Raw genomic sequence first — 18,323 nt, forward strand, 5'->3', positions numbered from 1 at the left:
TGCCTCCAGATGGCCTTGGACTTGAACTGCAGCTCTTCCCTGTTGCTCTTCTGCAGTCTCCAGTCTGCCAGCTGCCCTGTAGAGTTTGGACTTACCAAGCCTCCAGGATCACATGAACAAATTTATTAAAAATAAATCAACCTCCCATCCAAGTACTAACCAGGCCCCACCCTGCTTAGCTTCCACAGTAATTAACACAACATTGTAGTTCAACTATACTTCATTAAAAAACAAAACAAAACAAAAAATAAATAAATCAACCCCTTTCACTGTCTGGAGACATTGTTGGCTGTCACAACCAGGGTGATGGGGAGGGGTGCTGCTGGCATCTACTGGGTGGAGTCCAGAAATGCCAATATACATCCTACAATGCACAGGGCAGCCCCACACAGCAAAGAATGATCCCGCCCCCAAGGTCCACTGTGCTGAGTTGGAGAAACTCTGCTCTAAGGCATATGTCATAAACACTCTTTGTAGCCTGTAAGCAGTCACTTAACAGACAGCGACTGCCACGTTCCCTTTTGCTTCCCATTCGGGTGGGTAATATAATGGTAGTTCAGTTCTGGGTGGCTTTCAGCTTTGGGCAAAATACAGCACCTGGAGGAGAGGGGCGTCTGCTCTAGCGGTCCGCCTCGGGGTGATGTAGCGGAATCCTGAGTGTGCAGCGCGCTGGACACCAAGGGATGAGAATGACCAGCTGTGCCAGGTGCTGCCAGAGGCCACATAGCTCGGGGCTGATGAGCGCACATTAGACTTGGTGACGTGGGAGCCCCCGGGGGCCTTATGCCAGCCGGCTCAGAGGATCAGGGGCTGCTAGCCAGGATGCAGGAAGCAGCGGAAGAGGGAGGAGGAGGTGAAATACGGGGAGCGCTTTCAAGAAATGTGGCCGTGAAAAGCGTGAGAAACAGGGAGGGGGAAGCTGTAGTGCAGGGAGGAGCCCACAGCGGGCCGCGTCCAGGGGAGACCCTGGCGCTGGGGTCTCGGGGTCTCAGGGTTTGCTGTGGGGCTGTGGAGGGGGCGGGGCGATGAGCGTCGGATACGAGAGCTGGCCCAGCGGGAAGGCTCAGGGCAGCCTGCAGGCTAGGAAGGCGAGTCCCCCCCCTCCCCAACCCCGATCTGGAAGAGGAATAATCAGTCCTCAGAAGGTCGGGGTTGGAGTCAAGGAGCCCAGTTACTGAGCATCTGTGCCCACCTAAGCATGCGTGGGGTGGGGGGCCAGGACCTCCACCACCGACCACCCAGGAAAGCTGCGTGGGCCTCCCAGCTCCCAGATTTATTCACCTGAAAACCATTTCCCAAGTTGCCATACTGGGGTCATGCGTGACCCAGGCGCATCCCTGCCTGAGGACTCACCATCCACTGTCTTGGGAGAAGGAAACAGTGACTGACAGTGTGGACAGGGCCCCAGGGCGCTTTGGGAGCTCAAGGGAGGTGCCTGGCCCAGCCAGAGGCCCAGAGGACTTCCTGGAGGCGGTGGTACCTCAACTGGGTCTTATAGGGCGAAGAGGGGCCATGAGGTGCATGGAGTGGGTTTTTGGTGCAGCGGGGACTGTAGGGAATGGACCGGAGCCCCCAGAGTACCGCCCTGCCTGCGGAGCGCTGGCCCCTCCCTTGTCTCCTTCCCGCTGTCAGTGGGGCCGCGCGCTGGTGTCGGGCGCCCCCTGGCGGCGCCCCGCGCGCGGGTCGGACAGGGACCGGGCGGGGTGGTGGCGTTGCTGGGAATGGGCCAGACCCACCAGGCTGACTTACCCCGGTTCTACTCGAATCAGAAGGAAGAGAACGAGCTTTTGGAGGAGGAAAATACTTTACCGTATATCTTTGGTATATTTGTGTCTATACTAACGCAGTCGTAAAATAGTTTTAATTAATGATGAAGAAATGTTCACATATTGAGGTTTGGGGAAGTCATTCTGGCATATACAAGGCTTAACTTGAAATTCATGCTGCCTTGGCTCTGTCCGTCTCTCCTGGGCTAACCGGATCAACTCCTTCCAGGCCCTTCTGCTTCTTCTGCTTCCTCCGTGTGGCAGCAGGAAGGACCCAACGTGGACATGTGTGTCTAGACATCCCACCTCATTCCTTAAGGCTCAAAAGGAAGCAGACCCAGGAGTAGATACGGGAGATCCTCCATCGTTCCTAAAGTCAAGGAGAAGTGCCTTGAGCTTCCTGGAAACCAAAGCACAGAGGGAAATAGGGTCCGTTTCTCTTATGGGTTCAGTGCTCAGGAATAGTGAGGAGTCAAAGGTGAAAGATTCCCCTGACTCCCCAAGATTCCTGGGGTCCCAAAGTTCCCCCAGAGTGGATTTGGTTGGACCACAAGAGCACAGAGCTTTGGGCAAATTCTGGGTCACAGGATGGACCCTCAAGGAGTCATGTTTCTGATCTCGGTAATTAGCAGCTCTGAGGAGGAAGCGGTGAAGAGGAGGTGCATCCTCAAGGAATCCTGGAATATCATGGCTCCTGGAAAGCATCAAGCCTTCCTCCCCCTTGGAGGTGGGGAAACCGAGACAGGGAAGAGGGGAAGGGATGTGGCTGAAGCCATGCAGGCCAATTCTGCAAATATTTACCGACAACTGGACCAATCGAAGCACTGAGCGGCAGGCCTGTGTAAGGCCAGTCCCCTGCGTCCCTCAGGAAGAGGGGAGAAGGCATGCGGGAAGAGCTTGTCTCACAGCGACTCCAGACCAGCCTGGCTCCGGGCTTTGCCTCACAGACCCAGAAATAATGACCAAGGGGGTTCCCATGCAATCCCTGCCACCCTCCGCGCCTCACCCCATCAGACGGTCCCCCTCCTAGGATCTTCTGTGAAACAGGGTGATGATACTGCATTCTGGGGTGTACTGCATACTGCATTCTGGGGTGTACTGCATACTGCATTCAGCTGCAGCCAGACTGAGAGGGGCCTTGCTGGGCTACCTGACAAGGGCCTGGAGGAACAAATCTGTCCCCTGCTCAAAATCCACCCTCAGCTTCCTGGCAACTCCCCCCACCCCCAGCTCTGCCCAGGCCACAGACTCAGCGGCCGGGGAGCCGAGAAGTGGAGAGAAAACTAGCAGGTGGGGACCAAGGCCAGCTGGGGAGCTCGTGCTGGGTCCAGAGGGGCCCTGGGTCCTCTGCTCTGGCCGATGGGCAAGGCACACGCAGCCGGTCAGTCACGTTTGTCAAGTAAAATCAGAAATACGGATTTTTAAAAAATTGGAATCACCCTATTTTTAATCTACAGGTTTTTGAGGTATAACTGACATATAATAAACCTCACATGTTTAAAATGTATGATCTGATGAGTTTTGACATATATATCAAGTTTGACATATCTATCTCTCTATCTATGTATATGTGTATATATATATATATTTGTGAAGCTACCACTACAATCAAGACAATGACCATTTCCATCACCCCCCGAAGTTCCCTCATGCCCCTTTGTAATCTATCCTCTTCGTCCTCCCGTCCCTTCTACCCCACCCCCAGCCAACCACAGGTCTGCTTCTGTCACTATGGATGCAATTGCATTTTTTAGATTTCATGTGAATGGAGTCATATGGATTGTTCTCTTTTTGTGCCTGGTTTCTTTCACTGAGTATAATTATTTTGAGCTTCATCCATGTGGTTACACGTATCGAGTTCGTTCCTTTTCACTGCTGAACAGTATTCCATTGTAAGGATGGACAATTTGTTGATCTATTCACCTGTGGTGGACAATGGGTTGTTTTCCCTTTTGTTCTTTTAGCTGTTACACATAAAGCTCTCGTGAACACTCATGTGCACCTCTTGTATGACCGTGTGCTTTCATTTCTCTTGGGTAAATCCTAGAATTGGAATGGCTGGGTCATGTGGAAGGCATGTGTTTAACTTCTTAAGGAACTGCCAAATTGTTTTCCAAAGTGGACGTACGTTTCCAGTCCCACCAGCCACATATGAGGGCTCTGGTTCCTCACATCCCCACGGACACCTGGAACGGTCAGTCTTTAATTTTGGCCATCCTGGTGTGTATGCAGTGCTACCTCGTTATGAGAGCTCATTCCCTAATGACTAATGCTGTTGTACTTCTCTTCATGTGCTCATTTGTCATCCCTGTATCTTCTTTGGTGAAAGGTTTATTCAAGTCTTTTGCCTGTTAAATGAAAATTGGTTTGTCTGTCTTCTTACTGTCTAGTCATAGAGTTCTTTTTATATTCTAGATCATACAGTTTCAATGGGGGCAGTATTGCCCCCAAGGAGGTGAAAATTGGTTCTGAGGGAGGGAGTGAAAAAAATCATGTTCTTTTTATGTAGAAAGCATGAATATACATACAGTACAGAAGCAGTATCTGTGCTATTAAAATTTCATGGGGGCAATTAGGGAAAAAAAAAATGCCTAAAAAGGCTCCGTGAGAGAGGGAGCGGTGAAAAAAGGCTGAAAAACGACGTTGTAGATACAAGTCCTTTGTTGGATATTTGTTTTGCAAAGAGCAAAAATTTTAAATCTGGGTAAAGTCCAATTTATCAACTGTTCCTTTCAACATCCAAATTGATCCAACACTATTTGTTGAAACACTTTTCTTTCCCCACTGAATTGCTTTGCTTTTTGACCTCTGTCAAAAATCAATTGACCAGGGCTTCCCTGGTAGTGCAGTGGTTAAGAATCCGCCTGCCAATGCAGGGGACACGGGTTCAAGCCCTGGTCCGGGAAGATCCCACATGCTGCGGAGCAGCTAAGCCCGTGCGCTACAACTACTGAGCCCCCGAGCCACAACTCCTGAAGCCTGCGCGCCTAGAGCCTCTGCTCTGCAACAAGACAAGAAACCACAATGCGAAGCCCGCGCACTGCAACAAAGAGCAGTCCCCGCTTGACACAACTAGAGAAAGCCCGTGCACAGCAACAAAAACCCAACGCAGCCAAAAATAAATAAATAAATAAATAAATGAAATAAATTGACTGTATATGTGTGGGTCTATTTCTGGACTTTCAATTCTGTTCCAACTAACTCAAATATTTTTAGTATATGGTGCAGACCAAAGAGAAGCCCGTCTTTGATCCAACTGCTATGGGCCCTGCCTGTCCTCTGTCTCCCGTGCAGACCTCCTGGCCTGCCTTAGCCAGGCACTTCCTGCCTCAGGCCTGCAGCTGCACCTCCGTCCTGGCCCAGAACCCTCTGCCCCGAGATGATCTCCTGGTCAGTGTCTCCTCCTCCGAGAGGGAGGCCCCTCTGGCCCCTCTCTGTGGCATCACTCTGTTGGTTTGGTTCTAGGAGAGCTCGGCAAGGTCTGCAGGCACCGGATCACACACAGGGCTGTGTAGACAGAGGTGGAGAATTGGGGTCTTATTCTACGTGAGAAGGAAGCAGGAGTGACAGGATCAGACTTCAGGTCTGGGGATGTCGCTCTGGCTGTCACACGGAGGTGGACTGGAGAGAACAGTGTGGAGACCCCGGCCGGCACACGGACCCCGCTGGCCACTCACGCTGCCTGCAATCCCGTCATCAGAGCCATCCGGCCCTTTGAGAGCAGCGCCCGCGAAAATGAAAGTAGCTCTGGTCGGCCTCGCTCTGGGGTCTCAGGTGGTGGGAATCAGGAGAAGCAGGGGCTGGGTGTCCTGAGGGGGTGTGGTGGGCCGCTAGTGTCCCCTGCTGCCCGCCGGAGTAGCAGCACTCCTATGGCTGGCCCTGTCCCTCGGGGTCACGCCCTTCTGTCATCAACTCCCCTCTGGCCAGCGGGGGCTTGCAAACTCCTCTGACGATGGCACAGTCCTCACCCTCACCCTGGTCCACTCATGCATCCACAGACTCAGTGCATGTGTGTGTTTTTTGTTTTTGTTTTTGTTTTTGTTTTGCCACAGCGCATGGCTTGTGGGATCCTGTTTCCCTGACCAGGGATCGAATCCATGTCCCCTGCAGTGGAAGCACAGATTCTTAACCACTGGACCACCAGGGAATTCCCTCAGAATGTGTTTATTGAGCACCTACTATATGCCGGCTCTGGGCCAGGTGGTGGAGCTATACCACTACCTGACGGTAAGCAGACATGTCCCTGCTCTCAGGGCCCCAGGCTGGTGGGGGAGTGAGAGAGTAATCAAGAAATCACACCCTGAGTGGGTCGTTGTGAATTGAGGTGGGTGCTCTGAAGCACAGGACTGGGTCAGGGCAGAAACAGGGTTCCAAGAGATCAGATGAGACAAGAATTGGACCTGGTTCGGGGATTCCTGGGGGCTTCCCTGGGGAAATGATGGCTGAACTGGATGGGAAGGATGGGAAGGTGCAAAGAAGTTCCAGGTGGAGGAAAAGGCAGACGTGTAGGTCCCGCAGCTGGAAGGACGATGGCTCACTGAGAAACAGAAAGAAAGCCAGTGAGCAGGAGGGCAGGGGTGAGGAGAGGGACCCAGGGGCCTGATAGGTACTGCCGCCTTCAGGTCAGGACTTGGGCCCCTATCCCAGGGCCAGGGAGAGCACACAGTGCTAAGCAGGGAAGTGACATATTCACATTTGGATGTTGGAAAGATCACCCTGATCCTGATTCTCAACACCCAGCTGGTAAGGAACATTCTTCTAAGAGAAATATAAATGTGACTGAGGTTTAGAAAGGATTAATATTAATTTCATTAGGGGTGATGACGATGATATTGTGGTTATGGAGAAAAATATCCATTTTAAAAAATCAAGGCACATATTGAAGCATTTAGGATTGAACAATCACCATGTCTGAAATTGACTTTAAAATATTAAGGAAAAAGACAAATGAAGAAAAATGGCAAGATAATTAACAATTATTTAAATCTAGGTGATAGGTACAAGGAGTGTCCATTATACTAGTCACTCTACTTTTGGGTTTATTTGAAATATTTCATATTAAACAGGAAAAAAAAGAATAGCAAAGAAAGAAGAAGGAAAGTCAAATAGATAGATCAATGATAGATAGATAGATGGGCAGACAGACAGACAGATAGAAAAGATAACCCTGGTTGTCCAGGCTGGGTTGGAGGGGCCAGGCCTCCCAGGCTGGGCAAGCCCATGAGGACGCTGTCCATTGCAGGTAAATTCTAAAATGACCACCAGTAGCCTTGTATAATCTTCTCCCTGTGAGTGTGAGTGAGACTTATAGATATGATGGGAGATCGCTCCCATAATTATGTTATGTTAGATGGCAAAAAGGAACTTTGCAGGTGTAATTAAGGTCCCTAATCAGTTGAGTTAATCAAAAGGGAGATTTTCCGAGGTGGGCCAGACCTAATCAGGTGGCTCTTCAAAGCAGGAGTTTTAAAGACAAGGAAGTCAGGAGGATGAGCTCCTGTAGCCTTGAAGGCACAGCTTCCATGAGTTCTACAGCTGCAAGGAAATGCATTCTGCTGACAACAACATGAACTTGGGAAAGGACCTGGAGCCTCAGATGAGACGACAGCCCCGGCTGACACCAGGATTTCAGCCTGTGAGACTGAGCAGAGAGCCCAGTTGTGCTGGGCCTGAACTTCCGACACACAACAATTGTGAGACAACAAGCCACTCAATTAGTGATGGTTTGTGATGCAGCAACAGGCAACAAATACACTGTTAAAGAGTTTAGGTGAAAGAATCAGAGGCTTGGATTAGGGTAGTGACAGTGGGGATGGTGTGAAGAGGGCGGGCTTGAGAGTGTTTAGAGGTTCAAATCGCCAGATGGATTAGATATGAGAGCGAGGCAGTGGGGCGTCTGGAAAGACTCCTAGGTTTCTGGCTTGAGCAATTGAGAGGCGGGCCTGCAGGAGGACGAGACCGGAGGGACAGCCTAGGTGTCCCTTCAGGCATCTGAGAGAGCTTGCCCAGCAGGCTGCTGGGCCCGGGGAAGGTGAGGGCTGGAGGTGAGGCAACGTGGGCAGTCGCTGGTGTGCGACAGAGGCTAGCACCAGGGGAATGAGGAGATGGGCCCAGGATGGAGCCTTGGGGATTTGACTCCGAAAGTGCCTGGAAGGGCTGATGGTGGAGGCATGGGTGGTGTCCGGAAAGCTGGGGAAGGGAAACGCCTCAGGGTGAGGGGCAGGGGCTTAGGCTACATGTGACACGGGCCACCAAGGCCTGCCATCATGACCTCTTCATGACCTTTGCACTCTGTCTTCTCCCCTTCCCCATTACCACTAGACAACTCCAGCCCAGGACTCCTGGCCCTCCCCTGACCTCCTTCATCAGCCTCATCCCCCTCACCGGCCTCCCTGACTCCAGTCCCTACCAATTCTCCGGGGTCCTTCTTATACACTTATGTCTGAGATCACGTCCCTGCTTGGGACTCCCTGGGCTCCCAGGGCAGCTCTGGGAGGGCAGGAACCAAGTCTGACTCACCTGCTACTGGGTCCTATGTGGGTGCTGGTGACAAAGTTGCAGATACTACTGTGGTTTGTGATATTTCTGTGGTCTGCAGCCTGCAACCATACTGAAAGGAAAGATAATTTAAGATAGAAGTTTGTGAGAATAAAGATGTGATTTTTTCCCCCGCTCAAGTCCACAGACCTCCTGAATCCTAACTACCAACCCCAAGATGAAGGGTTGGAGCTCCACCCCTAACGAGGCATGAATTGGTGCATCGCCAAGAAGGAAGACAATGTCAGCAAGCAGTGGCAGCAGATTCAGCAGGGCCACTTTGAGTGCAAGAGGACAGACTGGGCTTAAGCAGGAAGACAAGTTCATTGACAGACAGCCCGCCTGCAGGAAGAGCCAGCGTGGGAGGGCCTGGGCTGAGTTTGAGGGTCAGAGGGCACCCCATGAGGGACCCAGGCAGGTCCCACCTCTCTGGGCCTCCGTCCCCCATCTGTGTGATGAACAGGTTGGTCCCCAGGCCTCTCAGGGCCTACAGTGCATCTCTGGTAAGGAGGGCCCTGACAACCAACGTGCCATCCAAATGCCCCCCTTGGTTAAGCAAGGGCTCATCGTGAACCTGCCCTCAGACCCACGGATAAGCAAGAACAGAAATGCCTCTCAGCTGGCTCTGGTGGGAAGGGGAGGGTATTGGCTCTTCTACCTGAAAGGCTGGGCTTCCCTTTCCATCCCTCAGCCCTGCTCTCCTCTGTATGGGCTCCGTTCTACGCCCCTCCTGCTACCCGGGTGGCTGTCAGAAGCTCTCCTCAGGCAGCCCCACTGCAAAGACAACCCAAGTCCTGGGATTGGCTCCGACTGGACCACCCCTGGACCAATCACTGCAGCCGGGGAGATGCTGTTTTCTGACAGGCAGGCCAGGTCAAGTGCTCACCCCACATGGACTGAAACGGGGGCTGAGTGGGCCCCAGAGGAAATTCTAGGACCGTGGTAAGAAGAGGATGGAATGGATGGATGCTTCACCCACAAAAGTAGCAAAAGCCACAGCAAGGGGTTGAACAGTGGCCCCTCAGTGCCCCCACCCCCCAAGTTATGTCCACCCAGAACCTGTGAATGTGAGTGACTTTATGGGGAAAAGTCTTTGCAGATGTAATGAAGTTAAGGCTCTTGAGATGAGAGCATCCTGGGTTTAGGGTGGGCCCTGAATCCAATGTCAAGTGCCCTTATAATAGGGAGGTAGAGGGAGATTTGAGCCACAGAGACGCAGAGGGGTGGAAGCCATGTGACAACGGAGGCAGAGACTAGAGTGACACAGCCCCAAGCCACGGACTCCCTGGAGCCACCAGGAGCTGGAAGAGGCAGGAGGGATTCCTCCCTTCAGAGGGAGTGCGGCCCTGGCGACAGCTTGGTTTCTGATTTCTGGCCTCTAGAACCATGAGGGAATACATTTCTGTTGTAAACCACCCAGTTTGCGGTCATTTGTGACGGCAGGCACAGGAAACTAACACACCCACCCCAGTCTCATCGTGAAGCACCTTGTAACCCCAAGGGTTGAGAGTCTACACGGGGGCTGGGCCTCAAACATGCCCAAACTTTCTCTCTGATCCAGCCCCTTACCTGTCGCTCTCAGGATGTACCACTGTCCCCAACACTCCCATCAGAAAAGGACAGCAGTGGATGTGAACAGCTGTTGGGCTCTAAACATTCTGCAATGAGCCTTCGCAAAGTAGGTGTTAGATAAATATATCAATATGATGAAGTGAGGAATTCCCTGGCAGTCCAGTGGTTAGGACTCGGAGCTTTCACTGCCAAGGGCTGGGGTTCGATCCCTGGTTGGGGAACTAAGACCCCACAAGCCACCCGGAGTGGCCAAAAACAAAAAAAACAAACCAAAAAACCCCACTGAAGAGAGATCTAAGTATACAAATACAATCACTGCCTTCTCCTCAAGGCTCAGGGGCACAAATCCCAGCTGTGCGGCACCCTGGCCTTGTGAATAAGCCACTTGGCATCTCTGAGCCTCAGTTTTCTCACCTGCAAAATGGGGATGATGAAATTGCAGTCCTGGGACTTCACTAGTGGTCCAGTGGTAAATAATCTGCCTTCCAATGCAGGGGACGCGTGTTCGATCCCTAGTCGGGGAACTAAGATCCTCCAGTGCTGCGGGGCAACTAAGCCCCTGCGCCACAACTACAGAGCCCATGCACCCTGAAGTCTGCTCGCCACAACTAGAGAGAGAAAACCCGCACGCCACAACTAGAGAGAAGCCCACGCACTGCAACAAAGGGCCCACACGCTGCAACAAAAAGATCCCGCATGCCACAGGGAAGCCCCAACACAGCAAAAAATAAAAATAAATTAATTAATTAAATAAATTTTTTTAAAAAAGAAAGAAATTGCAATCCTGCAGTTAGAGTGGGGGTTAAATGAGCTGGATACAGTGAACTCGGCCCATTGCTGGGTGTTTAAGAAGAGCTGTCAGGACTTCCCTGGTGGTGTAGTGGTTAAGAATCCGCCTGCCAATGCAGGGGACACGGGTTCGGGCCCTGGTCCGGGAAGATCCCACATGCCATGGAGCAACTAAGCCCGCGAGCCACAACTACTGAGCCCACGCGCCACAACTACTGAAGCCCGTGTGGCTAGAGCCCGTGCTCCGCAACCAGGATAACCACCACGATGAGAAGCCCGCGCACTGCAACGAAGATTAGCCCCCGCTCGCCACAACTAGAGAAAGGCCGCGTGCAGCAGCGAAGACCCAATGCAGCCAAAAATTAAATAAATGAATAAATAAATAAATTTATTAAAAAAAAAAAAGAAGAGCTGTCTCCCTTCTCCTTCCCCCACCCCCGTCCCCGCCCCCCAGTGGACCACAACCCATGCTGGGGTCTGGGAGGACAGCACCATTTTCAGGCATTTGTTGGCCTCAGTCACTCTTGCTTTCGGAGGCTCTGCTCACATCATCCCAAACATGAATGTACCCTTATAAAATGTAATTTTTTTTCCAAAATAGATTCTGAAAGGGTTTTTATAATTTTGCTCTTGAACTGACTTGGCTCCTTGACTCTGCCTTTGATGACCTTAGAGCAGATACCTAACCTCTCTGGGCCTTAGCTGGCTCATCTGTGCAAGAGCGATAATGATGTGTTCCTAAGTCACAGGGTCCAATGTCAACATTTGTAAAGTCATAAGACAGAGCCCGACACATAGCAAGTCCTGCAGGTACGTCTGCTAAATAAGATAAAATGCCAGTAACTCTTCATTTCTGATTTCTTATCAATGACCCCGAATTCTCAGAATTCTCACTACTTGAGAGTTCTCCACTGTGGTGAAACTTTCATAATTACCACATTGAAAATAATGATGACATATGTCACATCCTGTAGGTATTTAGTGAAGCATCTTTTTAATTTTGTCAGTTTACTTTTGCATTTTGCAGTAGTACACAATGTTGGTTGCTAATACAATTTCTATCGCCCCAAGGGGACAAAGGCTGTGTGTTCATGGGCAAGGAAAACAACTTCCAGCAGGAACTCTGAGAGCAGGAGCCTGGAAGAGCCGGAAAAAGGAGGGCAGGCGCTCCAGCTCTCTGCCGGGCTCACCCGACCTGTCCTCGCATCATGTCTGGGCTGGACAGGCCCGAGGGGACGTACAGTTCAGCCTCCTCATTGACAAATGGGAGGCCCGGGGCTCTGGAGCAGAAGGGACTTGCCCAGGTTCAAACTGTATTGTCCCAGGTCTCCCTCCGATGATTAAATTTCTTTCCCTATTTCAACCCCTCCCACGTTTAGCACAGCACCCCCCCCCTCCTTATCCCGGGGTACAATTGTTCTTCCCAGGAACAGCCTGCTGCCCTGCAGCTCCATGAAGAAGGGCTTCTCCTTTCAAAACTTGTCATCCCACGTCTGTTCTCCAATGGGCCTTCCCTCCTGAAACCAGAAAAAGGACGAGCTAATGCCAGATGGTGTGTGGGTGGCTGTCTCTTCCTTCCTGGCTCCGGGGTTCGAATCTGGCCTCCAGGTTTAACTTGCTGTGTGATTTTTGAGTGTGACTCAGCCTCTCTGGTTTTTGCTTGTCTCACCTAACACAGAAGACGACACCAGTTGCCTTCTGGGGCTCAGGATTATTCTTGTCCACATTCGTGAATCTTCTGGCATAAAGCAGTTCCTCAAGAAACGTTAGTTATGTATCTCCCCAGCCCCCAACCCCATCAGGCACTTCCTCTTTCAAAACCTCTGAATCCTTTCTTCTCCCCAGTGTGTCAGTGTCTAATAATAATTTTAAGGTTAACCCCTCTGGGGAAATTTTAGCAGAGATCTATTAAAAAAAAAAGTGGAGGGCTAAAGGTAGAGTTTCTGCCAACAGCTGAGGATGAGAAGATATTTCGTGTGTCAGGCGGACGGTGGAAAGGGTCAGAGGAGGGGAGAATGAAGGCTGTTGAACCTTTCCAGGTGGCTCCTCGGCCTTGGTAGCACGTGAGAAGCACCCAGTGTTGGAGAAGCTGTTGCAGTCTTGAGCTGGGGGTGGTTGGATTTAATTTTCCAGATGAAAACGAAGGCTGAGGAACAGGAATTCCAAGAACCTGAGTCACAAGAATGGGGGAAGTCAGGCTGGGAAGCTGCTGACAACACACATTCACGCAAAAAAATTTCAACAGATTATCGGGGTGGATGAGGAAGCCTTTGAACCTGCCCCTTGGACCGTCTGCTCATCCACCCCAGGTGAGGCTATTTACTCCTGACCTACTCCCAGAAATTAATTGTCTTTTCTAAGGCCAGGTGGGTTCTCGGAGATCACCCAGTCCCACGTGCCATTCTATGGACAGTAAACAATGCTCAGAGAAGAGGAGGTTGGCGGCCACGCACTCGTATCGGAACTGGCGGCTTCTCTGACCAGTCCCTGGGAGAAGAGCTCTCTGGCAGCATTTGTTTCTAACACTGACTGGCTCTTTGAATGAGATCAGCCCCAAACGTTTAGAGAGAAAGACATGAACCATCAATGCTGTTGTCCCTCATACACCCAAGGATGGTGTCCAGGTCTACGGGGCAAGGATGTCGGGGAATGAAGCAACAGACCTATTAAAGCAGATGGGTTGTGGTTGATTTTTCTTTTCGCTAAACTTTGCCTTATTGCTGCTCTAGGGCTGTTTGCAAAATAAACCTTGGGGAAAGAATCGCTGGAGTAGAGAGCTTACATGATTCCCTTCATCTCAGGTTTGCCCATTGTCTTGGTTTTCTGTTGTTGCCAATAACAAACTAACGAAGTAAGCACCTTAAAACAACACAAATTTATTATCTTATAGTTCTACGGGTTAGAAATACGACTGGAGGAGGTGGGGGTGGGTGGCATTCACCGGGTTAAAATCAAGGCGCAGGCAGGGCTGTGTTCCTTTCTGGAGGCTCTAGGAGGGAACCTGTTTCCTAGCCTTTTCCAGCTTCTAGAAGCTGCCTGCATCCCTTGACTTGTGGCCCCTTCCTTAACCTTTAAGGCCAGCAGCGTTGCATTTATCTGATCATTCTCCTGCTGTCACGTCTCTTTGACTACGGCCAGGAAATCTCCAATTTTAAGAATGTATGTGATTACACTGGGCAAACATGGATAATTCAGGATACTGTCTCCATCTCAATATCTTTAATCTAATCACATCTGCGAAGGCTCTTTTACCATGTAAGGTAATATATATTCACAAATCCCAGGGATTGGGGTTGGACATCTTTGGGGGCCATTGTTCTGCCTACGTATTCTTTTTTTCCCCTCAGTGGTCTCTCTAAAAAAATACATTTCACTTCTTTGCAGAAAAGAACATTTTCACTGTCATGGGGAATATGGTTAAACGAGATTTTTTTCAAGGATTTTAAATCTTTTTATTTTTAATTCTATTTTACATTCTGCATATATACAGAAAAGTGCATAACTCAAAAAGTTAGTCTGATTTTTAGAAACTGACCACACCAATGTAAATCAGCACTCAGATCAAGAAACAGAACATGCCCTGGGACCCCAGAAGCCCTGCTCATGCCCACTTCAAGTCCAAAATATTACTCAACATTTGTTGACATTAAAAAATTTCCTGGGACTTCCCTGGTAGTCCAGTGCTTAAAAATCCGCCTTCCAATGCAGGGGCCGCGGGTTCGATCCCTGGTCGGGGAACTAAGATCCCAAATGCCGCGGGGCGACTAAGCCTGTGCGCCGCAACTACTGAGCCCACACGCTCTGGAGCCCTCGCACCATAAGTGGAGACCCTGCATGCCACAACGAAAGATCCCGAGTGCTGCAGCTAAGACCCGACGCAGCCAAATAAATAAACAAATAAATAAATAAATATTAAAAAAAATTTCCTATGTGGGCAATACTTGGAGTATGATTGAATAAAAAGGAAAGAGCCCAAGTGCTGTTCATTTATTCATTCAACGAATATTTTCTGGCACCTGTCCTGGGCTGGATGCCAGGGAAAATGGGATGAGCTGATTCGATGAGGGTCCTCTGGCACAGAATCTATGGAGGTAACTCTGTGTGTGTGTGTGTGTGTGTGTTGGGGGTGTGGGGAGGGAGTTTGTGAAAGAGATAAGAATACAAATGCATTGACCAGCCCTAACCAGAAGGCTTCCCAGGGAAAGTGGGTCCCGAAGATGAACACAGCTGAGGAGAAGAAAGGATTTCCAGCAAGGGGGAGAGCACAAGCAAAGGGGTGGCAGTGGGGCAGGCAGGGTCATGGTGGAGTTTGGGGAAACAAAGAGAGAGATGACCCCTGGACTTGCCAGCCTCTGGGCCCTTGCTCAGTCATTCCCATTTCCCATTTTACCAGTCCAAATCCCAGCGGTCCAGACTCAGAACCAGAGGCCATAGCCCTCAGGCCAGTGTCTTCATTTCACAGATGCAGAAGCAGGCCCAGAGGAGAACATACATGCACGGCTGGTCATTGGCTTCATTACTTCTCTCACTCCACACTTCTCTACAGAGCCTCCCAACCCCTACCCTCCCCTGTGCCTGGTGCTGAGGACACAGAGGTGTCAGGCTCCGACTCTGCCCTGAGGCACGCAAGTCCTGGTGGCACAAAACAAACCATGAGGCCTGAAGCACGATCCAGACCACCCATTTCTTCCTCCAGGGCGGTTGCCATACCCCACGGTCCCTTACTGACTATTCCACTTCCCTGCTTCCCTATCAGGCCTCTCATTCATTCTTCATTTGCACATCCCACATGTATTTATTGGGCATCTACTTCGTGCTGGGCAATGTTCCAGGCACCGGGACTACAGCTGTGCAGAAGACAGACCCCTTCCTCAGTGGGGAAGTCAGACAATGAACAGAACACATAGCTATATAATGGGATGTCAGCGGAGGTAAGTGCCGTGCTGTGAAGAAAAATAAAGCACGGTAAAGGGCTAGAGGGGAGAGAAGCTGGTGTTTTAGGTAAGGTGGTCAGGGCAGGCTCTTAGAGGAGGTGACTCTGGGACCCAAAGGAAATGAGGAAGCATGTGTTACAAGGATGGGGGAGGAGGGAAGGGGGGTGGGGCCTGGAGGCAGGCCCCTCCTTGATGGGTCTGTGGACGGAGGCTAGCGTGACTGCAGGGGGATGTCCTTGGCCATTTAGCAAGTTGGGAAATCACAGCACTCTCCCTCCATTTGCGTCTCCCAGGTCCTTAGAAATGGGCCACGGGGGCTGAGGTCTGGGAAGGGCCTCTAGCTGCCTCTCACCTAGATCTTCCTCTCTCAGTGGAGGCCAGCACGCGGATGGATGCCCACTGGACCTTGGCCTTCATCAAGAGCATGTGCCCAGCTGCCCTCATAGTTCTCCACCCCTCAACACCCTCATACCTAGTTAACACTCAGAGCGAGACCCCATCGTACAGCTGAGGAAACAGGCTCAGAGCCTTTCTCAACGCCCTGCACTGCGCCAGGCGGAGGAGTCTGGGGGCAGGAAGGGCTCTGCCACCGTCCCCCCATGAGACCTCTTTATGGGGGAGGGTGACCTCTTTCTGGGTTCTGAAGAGGAAGTTCCCAGGGGAAACCGGTCCTGACAACCTGACTGAGGAGAAAAGGAGGGTGGCAATGGGGAGGGCAGGAGACAAAGTCAGTCTCTCGCGGGGCGAGGCAGGGCGGGGGGGAGGGGGGGTACGGCCCGGAAGGGGCGATGGGAGGGGCTCAGAGACGCCAAACTGCCCGAGGGGGTGCAGGGGCCGAGGTCGGTCTTGGGGTGCGCCTTGTGGGGAGGGTCTGGAGAAAGTGGGCGCAGGGGTGGAGGGGCCGGCGAAGGTCGAGGCGGAATCCCGAGAGCCGTTTGAGGAAGAGCTTGGCCGGAGTCGGAGGTCACCGGAGGCTAGATGCTTGGGGTGGGCGGGGCCGGAGCGGACCGGGCGTTGGAGGGTGGGGAAGGGGGCCACCCCGGTAGGTCCGGGGCCGGAGGTCAAAGGAGGGCGGCCCGGGTCGTGGCGTGGGGCGGGTATGGGGTGAGGCCTGGCGTGCCGGGGGCGGGGTCTAGCTGACCGGGGGCGGGGCCTGGAGCTGGTGGCGGGACCTGGATGGCTGGGGTGTGGCTTGAGGGCGGGCAGGGGCGGGGTGGGCAGCCACCGGGGGCGGGGTCCGGATGGCCTGGGGGCGGGGCCGGGCGAGGCCGGGAGGGGCAGGCGGCGGCCTGGAGGCGGGCGGGCGGTGTCGGCGACGCGGAGGTGCGCTCGCCTCACTGGACTCGGCAGGAGGCGGCGGCGGCGGCGGCGACGCGCACAAAGGCGGATTGTGGCTTCACTGGTGCTCGCGGCGGGCGGCGCCGGGGCGGGGGCGGCGCGGCGCGCCGGGGGCCCCCGCGGGCGCGGCGCGGGCGATGAGCCGGGGCCCGGCATGGCCTCCGCGCGGCCGCCGGGCCGGGCCTGCGCCTCGGCGCCCGCGCCCGCGGGGCTCCGGGCCGGGCCGCCCGCCCTCCCCTCCGCCGCCGCCGCCGCCGCCGCCTCCCCGGAGCCTGCGGGCGGCGCGGAGGCCGAGGAGCGCTCGCTGCAGCACATGCTGCGCGCCATAGCCGAGGAGCGCGGCCGCCTCAGCCTGCGCCGCGAGGTCTGCGGCCTCGGTGAGTGGGGTCGGCCGGGGTCGAGGCCGGGGCTGCCGCGTCGTCGGGGTGTGCGCGTCTCTGTCTCTGCGTGTGTCTCTGTCTCTGCGTGTGTCTCTGGGGCTCCCTGCGTGTCGCATCCCCCTCACGCCCCCGGCTCCCCGCGTCCGGCTGTTTCCTGTGCCTCCGCGTCTCCGTCTCTGATTTTGGTCCCAAGAGCGGTCCGGCACGCTCGCGTCCCCGTGTGTCTGTCTCCCGGGTCACTCGGCGTCTCCCTCTGTCTGTCCATCCGGGCGTCTGCCCGTCTCCCTCCTTCCCCTCCGTGGCTCCGCCAGGCCTCTTCCTTCTCCAGGAAGCCCTCCCCGGGGCCTCGGTGCCGCTGCAGGGAGTGCGGGCGCTGGCTCTGGGGAGACCCGGAGCCCGACATGGCAGGGCCGGGGCCCCGTGGGCTCCGGGCAGACCTCCCTGCCAGCTGCCCCGGCCACCGTCCCAGCTCGCCGGGAGGGCAGGTCTCCGGCGTCCCAAAGCCTTTGTCTTCCCGCACCGCTCTCTTTGCACATTGGCTCTAACTGGGGACCTGTTGGACCGTCGCCCCCTGAACCCACCCGCTTGGCAGCGGGAGCGGGGCCGGCCGCCTCTCTGGGTGTGATGCTGCTCTAAGGAGGCCCTAAGTCCTAGATGGGCCGGTGACGTGGGGTGGAGGTGCCCCGTGTGGTCTGCGAGAGCCTGGGGCTCCAGGTGTAGGTGGTGTCTCCCGGCGTGGCTGGGCGTGAAGTGATGGCTACTGACGGATCGTGTTCAGACTAAAGCCTGAGGAGGCCGTTTTCTCTCTGAAAAGACCCCTCCCTTCTTCCTGCGGGAATGACTTCATACCACGTTCTCAGCCACCCCCCATCCCCACCCTCATCCCCAGTCTGGGCTGGGGCTGTCTGAGGGGGCGACAGCATTTTGTGGAGAAGGGAATGTCAACGTTGGAGATTCTGCCAGACCCACTCCCCTTCATTCACCATTGGGGAAACTGAGTCCCAAAG

At 53.4% G+C, this 18,323-nt stretch overlaps 2 protein-coding genes across 2 annotated transcripts in view; one reads left to right on the forward strand and one right to left on the reverse strand.

Annotated features, from left to right (window-relative positions):
- Positions 1 to 1,628: 1,628 nt before the first annotated feature.
- Positions 1,629 to 17,251, reverse strand: LOC133101605 (uncharacterized). The gene is made up of 3 exons (XM_061206614.1): positions 16,567 to 17,251; positions 16,372 to 16,469; positions 1,629 to 1,715 (listed from the first exon to the last, which is right to left on the reverse strand). Exons 1-3 carry the CDS (start codon positions 17,249 to 17,251, stop codon positions 1,629 to 1,631), a joined length of 870 nt encoding a protein of 289 aa, XP_061062597.1.
- KIAA0930 (KIAA0930 ortholog) overlaps positions 17,204 to 18,323 on the forward strand; it is a 40,483-nt gene continuing 39,363 nt past the window's right edge. Inside the window, exon 1 of the mRNA XM_061205291.1 lies at positions 17,204 to 17,313. Coding sequence (XP_061061274.1) covers positions 17,250 to 17,313 — 64 coding nt within the window. The 5' untranslated portion in view covers positions 17,204 to 17,249. The remainder of the gene's footprint in view (positions 17,314 to 18,323) is intronic.

The sequence above is a fragment of the Eubalaena glacialis genome, chromosome 11 (assembly GCF_028564815.1).
Source record: "Eubalaena glacialis isolate mEubGla1 chromosome 11, mEubGla1.1.hap2.+ XY, whole genome shotgun sequence".
NCBI classification, from domain to species: domain Eukaryota; kingdom Metazoa; phylum Chordata; class Mammalia; order Artiodactyla; family Balaenidae; genus Eubalaena; species Eubalaena glacialis.

Bases quoted from the DNA above. Each gene is read 5' to 3' on its own strand.
- LOC133101605 (XM_061206614.1), bottom strand. From the start codon at position 17,251: ATGTGCTGCAGCGAGCGCTCCTCGGCCTCCGCGCCGCCCGCAGGCTCC. The intron at 16,470-16,566 runs GTGACCTCCGAC...CACTTTCTCCAG, and splicing joins CCCCAAGCATCTAGCCTCCG to ACCCTCCCCACAAGGCGCAC. The intron at 1,716-16,371 runs GTACCCCCCCTC...GCCCATTCCCAG, and splicing joins CCCATCGCCCCTTCCGGGCC to CAACGCCACCACCCCGCCCG.